The sequence below is a fragment of the Eurypyga helias genome, unplaced genomic scaffold (assembly GCF_000690775.1).
Source record: "Eurypyga helias isolate BGI_N326 unplaced genomic scaffold, ASM69077v1 scaffold26811, whole genome shotgun sequence".
NCBI classification, from domain to species: Eukaryota; Metazoa; Chordata; class Aves; order Eurypygiformes; family Eurypygidae; genus Eurypyga; species Eurypyga helias.
Window position 1 is genome coordinate 634 of NW_010230566.1, and position 7,128 is coordinate 7,761.

General features: G+C 54.4%; 1 protein-coding gene across 1 annotated transcript in view; it reads left to right on the plus strand.

The window, feature by feature from the left end:
- The window catches only part of LOC104516469 (protein-lysine 6-oxidase-like), a gene marked incomplete at its 5' end in the record, with an annotated part of 6,968 nt that extends 604 nt beyond the window's left edge, over window positions 1-6,364 (plus strand). The window contains 6 exons of the mRNA XM_010160801.1: window positions 2,190-2,226; window positions 4,409-4,517; window positions 5,251-5,388; window positions 5,703-5,859; window positions 5,952-6,047; window positions 6,245-6,364. Of these exons, the coding sequence (XP_010159103.1) occupies window positions 2,190-2,226; window positions 4,409-4,517; window positions 5,251-5,388; window positions 5,703-5,859; window positions 5,952-6,047; window positions 6,245-6,364 (657 nt within the window). The remainder of the gene's footprint in view (window positions 1-2,189; window positions 2,227-4,408; window positions 4,518-5,250; window positions 5,389-5,702; window positions 5,860-5,951; window positions 6,048-6,244) is intronic.
- Between the last annotated feature and the right edge of the window lie 764 nt (window positions 6,365-7,128).

Sequence of the window (7,128 nt, forward strand, 5' to 3'; positions counted from 1 at the left end):
GGAAAAACAGGAAGGAAAGGGAAGGGGTGCGTAGGGGCAAGTCCAGCAGGGTCTGGGCTTGGGGTGGGTCTGTGCCATGTTCCAGGTCATCCTGTATTTGTGAGGTGGGTCTGTGCCGTGTCCCAGGCTGTCCTGCCTTGCGTGGGGTGGCTGTGTGCCGTGGGCTGGGGGCACGTTGTGCTCCTGGGGTAGGACAGTGCCATGTCCCAGCTCATCTCAGCCATGTGCCTTGTGCTGGGGAAGACTTGATTCACGGGTGGATTTCTGCTACCTCGCTGGGGGCTGATAGCCTCCATCACTGCCACCCCCACCCCTCCCCAAGGGGGCCGCAGCAGGGGACCAAGGTCACAGCAGGGACGCTGTCACTTCACGTCCTACTGACCCCGATCCTGATGAAATCCTGTGGCTTTTGGCTGAGGCTTGCCAAGAGTGGTTTTTCTCCGTGGTGAAATTAGAAGGAAGGCTGAAGGGTGTGAGGAGCAACAGCCTGGGGGATCTGTTCCCTGCTGGTTCCTTGGGAAAACCATCTCAGCTGGAGCCTCTGACCCATCTGATCCCATAACCCATCCAGCACCATCCCTGGTTTCTGAGAAAAATCCATCCCAGAGGGTTCGTACTGGGGGAAGCGTTCATCCCAGCCCTGCCCCGTTGCGTGCGAGCGAGTAAACACAGACGAGAGCAGCCTGGCTGGGTCAGCCCGAGGTCCGGCTGGCCCTGCTGAAGATGTGTGGGAAAGAGCTTGGGGACAGGGTTTGTGCGGAGAGGATCTTCCTCTGGATCTCTGCCCGCCTTGTCGGGAGCAGCCGCTCCTGCCGGGATGAGGGTTGCTGATGGTTCCATGTGTCTGTGGTGGGACGCCTGGGGACAGCTGCCCTGCAGATGACCTGAGGCGACTGGGAGAAATGAGAATACGCCTGCCGAGCTTACCTTCTCCCTGTTGAAAAAGGCTGTGTCCTTCAAGAATCCTTGAAATCTGGGCCAGGAGGTGATGGTGCTGTGGTTCTGTCAGGGGGTTGGGGTGCTCAGGGGTGGGTGGACAACCCTCGCTGACCAACAAGCCCATCAGTGGGACACCCACCTCTCGGTGCAGGTGTCACATTTTTCCTTAATAAATAAAAGAAGGGAATAAAGATCACCCACCCAGCCCAGGGAGGTGGCCCTCTGCCTGGCCTCTCCTCCGGGTCACCTACTGCTCTCTCCAGGGAAGCTTTGTTTGAGGAAAGCTGCCACCTCCCTTCAGGTCACCAAAAAGGGAAAGCTGCTATCTCCCCAGGCCTCTAACCTGCAGAGCCACCCTTCAGGCAGGTTTCTTAATTGGTCAAAACCCTTTATAAAGCCAAATCACATGTTAATTATGTGCCTAATCTCTTTAAGAGCCTCCTAATCAGCTCTGCCAGGAATGTGCAGCATTCCTGGCCCCTTGCTGGGGCACCTGGAGGGTTAATTAAGGAATTAGATCCAGCAGCTTCTAGGGGCTTGCGTGAGCATCATGGATCATCCACCTCCCTCCAGCCAGTGAGGTCAGTTTAGAAGATGAGAGTTGAAATGGTTTACAGCCCTCGATCTATAGGTGAGCAGGCTGTGGTGGAGGTGGGAGAGGAGCACCTTGTGTGGCTTGGGTAAGAGAGGGAGATAACGCAGGAGATCGGGATTTGGCAAGGAGATGGGGAGAACACATCTTCATCACTGCAGCTCACCCAAGTGTCACCCAAGCCTTGCCCAAGGTCTGCGTCATCTTGTGCAAAGGAGGTCTTGGCTGGTGAAAGATAAGACATCTAAGCCATGGGGGGAGATGGCCCACCCCTCCTTGTGATGTTTGGCCAAGATGCTGGTTCGCACCAGGGCTCCCCACTCCCAACTGACCCCCAGGATGCATCTCCAGGGGTTTCCTCATCCTGAGCCTTCCCCAGACTCCCTTCCCTCTGCTTTCCTCCATCTCCAGAGTGTGGTTTCGCCTTGCCCTCATGTTAACAGGTCTCCTGGAATTGTTTTTTGATGGGAGTGGGTTTTGGAAATCCCGTGGGGTAATGGGGATATTGATCCCCGCTAAGCCCGAGTTGTGGTGACATCTGAGGATGCTGTCACCCGTGGATAGGGCACCTGGGCCAGGAGATAACAATCTTGCTGGAAAAGACTCCCTTTTGTGGGCTTGAGGATGGGTTTGATATGATTTTTGGTGCTGTCTTCAGGTATTTAACAACAAACTGCAGATCCTGAGAAGATTCAGTATGGCTGGGATGAAGGGATGTGTCGAGGTGGTGGAGGGATGCTATGGGGATGGGATGGAGTGCACCAGGAGGTGCTGGAGGAGGGATGCTGCAGGGATGGGAATGGGGGGGATGAAGGGGTGCATCTCAGTTGCTCAGGGGTGTTCCCATTGTTCACAGCCATCCCCTTCGGTAGTCCCTGCATCTCCAGGGCTGGGACCCAGCTCTGCTGAGCACAGGGAGGCAAAGCAGCCACCCCCTTGGAAAGCTGCTGGAGCTGGGATTTTCAGCTAAGCCCAGCACACCTGCACAAACAGCGCAGCGGGGAGCAGGCCTGCCTTTTTTTATTATTCTAATTTTCACGGTGAATAAGAAGGAAATCTTCTCTGGCAGCTCCCCGGGGCAGGCTGAGGGGCGGAGGAGGAAAAACAAACATTTTCTTGCTGTGGTTGTCCCTTTTTGGAGGCGATAGTGGGGGGCTGCCAGGCCCTCAGACTTGCAGGAGGTGGAAAAGTGCTGTCTCAGCAAAAAGGATCAGGATTTGACCAGCCCAGGTCTGGGGACAGTTTGGTGCCCTGCTGTGATAAGGGGACATTTGGAGGGTGGTGAGGCCAGATCCTGCCATCCTATTAACCCTTCACTGCCGGGCCTGAACCAAAAATCAGGCGTGAGACCCTCCAATAACAACGGGGCCATACAGGGCGAGCTCCGTTGTGGGGGGAAAATAAAGCTCCCCGTTGGTAAAGGAGTCGGGTTTCTCCTTGGAGTGTCCAAGAATTTATTATAAACAACAGTGGGGAGGAAAAGCTGTTTTATAAATGATGACAAATGTTCCTCTTGCAAGCGGGACGGGGCCCAGGGGTCTTTCTCCATCACTTTTTTGATTATTAATTTTTTTAAGGGGGGGGAAGTCTTTCCAAGCTCTCCCAATTTTCCCCCCTGGGTATTACATCAGCAGCGATGACCAAGCAAGTGGGGCAGGAAACGAGCTCCAATGGAGTGACGTGATCCCTCGAGGGAAGGCAGGCCAAGAAACAAGAAGGCATTGTTCTTTTTGCCCGTGGAAAAAAGGGAAAATAGGGATAAAAAAAACAGGAGGGGAAAAAGGAAATGTGCTGGAAACTGTTAGGGTGCAAAGGGAGGAGTTGATGTGGCTGATCCCTTGAAAGGGCGTTCGGATGAGAATGGGGACTGGGAGGGGGTTGGGAACAAAAGATGGAGATGGAGAAAATGATGGGGACTGGGATGAGGATAAGGATGCGGACACAGACAGGGATGAGGACAGGGAGAGGGATGGGGATGGGGATGAAGATCAGCATGGGCACAAGGATGGGGATGAGGATGGGGTTGGGGATGAGGAATGGGATGGGGATGGCAATGGGGACAGGCTGGCAAGCTTGCAGGAAGGAAATAGGCTAAGCAGAGGTTGTTGTGGAGCAGGACTTGACTTTGCAGAGGGCTGTGAGAAGAGAAACTGAGGCAGAGAGTGCCTGGAGAGCATTGTCCCTTCTTCAGGGGCAGTTGTAAGGATGCCTTCTGTTTTGGTGGTCCCAGAGGAGCCCTGGGGAAGGTGTGAAAGGGCGTTGCTGGGGGGAGAAGCACTGGCTCCAGCTGGGCTCTGTAATGCTTTTGGAAAGCGAGGCAGACCCCGCCTATCCCTGTGTCTGTCTGTCTGTCCACAGCTCACTTCAGTTTGGTCCCAAGTGCAGGACAACGTCAGGAATTAAAGGAGAGGAGTGATAACAGTGTGGGGGGCCTGGGGTTAGCAAAGCCCCCACTTCCACCCTTATTTGGAGTGAAAAACGGGAAACAGGGAAGAAAATAGGGACTCCCCCCTCTGCATTTTTGGAGGTCTGGGCACTTCCCTGTCCTTGGCTGCTGCAGGGGTGGGAGCTGGGGGCTCGGGGAGACTCCAATAACCCCTCACAGGGCGGCTGCGCAGGGCTGGGTGTAATCGCTTCCAGGAGGACGGGTTGAGCAATCCCGCTGTAGGAAAATGGAGGATTGGGATTTGCCAGCAGGAGCCGGGGGAGGGGAAGGTAGGATTTTCCGTCTGCAGTTTAAAATTGAAAAAATGTGGTGGTGACCAAAGCAGAACTGCCCCACGGGGACAGGGCTGGCTGCCTCCAGCCTGGGACCGCTGTGTCCCCAAGCCAAGCCCTGCCCCAAGCCCTCAGGGCTGTCCCCATCCCCCCCGTCAGGTCTCCCCGATTTGGTGCCAGACCCCAACTACGTGCAAGCGTCCACCTACGTGCAGCGAGCTCACCTGTACTCGCTGCGCTGCGCGGCCGAGGAGAAGTGCCTGGCCAGGTAGGAGCAGTCGTGGGGTGCGGGCTGCATCCTGGGGCAAGGGGAGGATGGGGACACAGGGGGAAAGAAGGGGTCCCCGTGCGAGGGGGAGATGGGGAGCGGGGAGGTGGTGGGGCTGGGAATGGTTGTGCTGGTAGGGGAGGAGGGTGGAGGAGGAGGATGGAGGAGAGGGGAAGGAAAGGGGAAAGGGAAGGGTAGGGAAGAAGGAAAGGTAAAGGGAAGGATAGAGAAGAGGGAAGGAGAAGGAGGAGGATGGAGGAGAGGAGGAGAAGGACAGAAGAGAGAAGGAAAGGAGAAAGAGAAGGGAAGAATAGGAGAGAGAGGGGAAATCCTAAGAGGGATGGGGAAGAAGGAGACATGAAGGAAAAGGATGGATGAGAGAAGGGAAGGGGAAGGAGGATGAAGAAGAGGAGAAGGGAAGGAAAGAGGGAAGGGGAAAGAAAAGGAAAGGGAAAAGGGAAAGCTAAGTGAAGTTTGAAGCAAAGCACAGAACCAACAACAAAGCACAGTGTCTAGTGGGTGCTGCAGGGCTGGGGGGACCTTCTCTCCTTATTTTTTCTCATCATCTCCTTTTCTATGGAGGAAACTCTCCCTGCGGATGCACTCACTGGGGATTTTCCTCCCTGGAGGTGCCAGGGCCAAGCCTGTGCCCCGTGCCCAGGGGAGTCCTGTCCCCCGGGTCTGGGGCTGAGGGCACGGGGGCACTGGCGCTGACCCTCCCTGATGTCCCCAGCACCGCCTACACTGCTGAAGCCACCGACTACGACGTGCGGGTGCTCCTGCGGTTTCCCCAGCGGGTGAAGAACCAGGGCACGGCCGACTTTCTGCCCAGCCGGCCCCGGCACAGCTGGGAATGGCACAGCTGCCATCAGTGAGTGTCCTCACCTCTCCTCCGCTTTGTGGCACTTCTAAGGTTTTTTAAGTGGCATTTCCCCCTTTCTGTGGCTTTGCTGTGAGATATATATATTTTCTGGGGAGGTGGGGAGGAGGGAAGTCACCTTGCTTTGCTTCTTTGTCCCTGAAGCCACCAAGCTCCTGCATTTGATGTCCCCAAAGAGGGAGCTGGCAAGCTGGCGTGGCCCCATGGTTAATGGAGAGCCCCCAAAATCCCATCTGCAGAGGGGACAGCACCGCTTGTGGGGGGGTTCACCCTGACTGTGTCCCCCTCCCCATCCCCATCCCTAGGCACTACCACAGCATGGATGAGTTCAGCCACTACGACCTGCTGGATGCCACCACGGGGAGGAAGGTGGCCGAGGGCCACAAGGCCAGCTTCTGCCTGGAGGACACCACCTGCGATTTTGGCAACCTGAAGCGTTACGCCTGCACGGCCCACACTCAGGTGGCTTCTGGGGCAGGGAGGAGGATTGCCTAAAAGGCTCCTTGGGGTTCACTGTCCCACCACCACACTCTGAACCCCCTTTTTCCTTGCAGGGCTTGAGCCCAGGCTGCTACGATACCTACAATGCTGACATCGACTGCCAGTGGATCGATATAACGGACGTGCAGCCAGGGAATTACGTATTAAAGGTGGCCGGGGTCATTCAGGGAGATTTTTAGGGGTAAACATCACTGATTTGGGGTCAGCTTGGGATCTACTCAACCATCAGGTTTGGGATCACACACCTTTTTTTGGTGCCATCCCTTTCACACAGGTTCCAGGTGCTACCCATCCCCTCTCTTACTAATTTTTGTGTGCATTTTTCCTTCTCTTTCACTGTTTATAGGTTCAGGTGAACCCCAAATACATCGTCCTGGAGTCAGACTTCACCAACAATGTGGTGAGGTGCAACATCCATTACACCGGGCGCTACGTTGCCACGACAAACTGCAAGATTTCCCAGTAAGGAAATGTCCATCTGTCCTTTTCTGTCCTTCCCTTGGCAAAAAATAACAGAGATAGGGGTTGGGCCTAAGCGGTTTCATTCCTTTTCTCCTCCCCTTCATCTGGGTTTTCTGCACGAGCATTCAAAAATCAGCTGGATTTGGCCAGCAGTGGAGCTGGGGGTTGGGGTCTTGATCCCTTTGGGGTGTTTATAGTGAATTTCCTTCTTATTCTGGGGAAGAATGAAGCTCTTTCAAATGACACAAACACAACTCGCCTTTGATATAACGTGTTTAAATGTCTTCCTAAGCGCATAACCCTAAACCTGTTTTGGGGTTTTTTTGTGTCTTCTTTTAGATCGTGATGGGAGCAGGGTCGGAGGGACGTCACCTGCCTCAGCCTCTGTCCCCTCTCGAGCAAGTGCCTCAGATGGCTCTTCTGTCCCACTGGAGACCTTGGAGCCCACGAGCAGCTCCTGCACCCCCCCAGAAAAAAATTCTTCATTTTAAAAGGAGAGGAAGTGAGAATGACTCTTTTAAATGTTTTTTTTTTTTTTAATATTAAACTTTTTGTTAACCTTTGTTTTTTTCATTTCCTAAGGGAAAGTGATGCTGAGTTTTAGCCAGAATAAAGGCCAGGGCCCCTAAAATGCTGTATAAATGATGTAAGACACGTATTAGCAATAGAGAGCTCTAGCTTTTAAACCTCGTTGACATTTTTTGGGGGGGAGGGCCTCCAGCGAAGTCACCTCCCCAAGGGGGGAAGGAGACCGGCTGAATTTGGAGG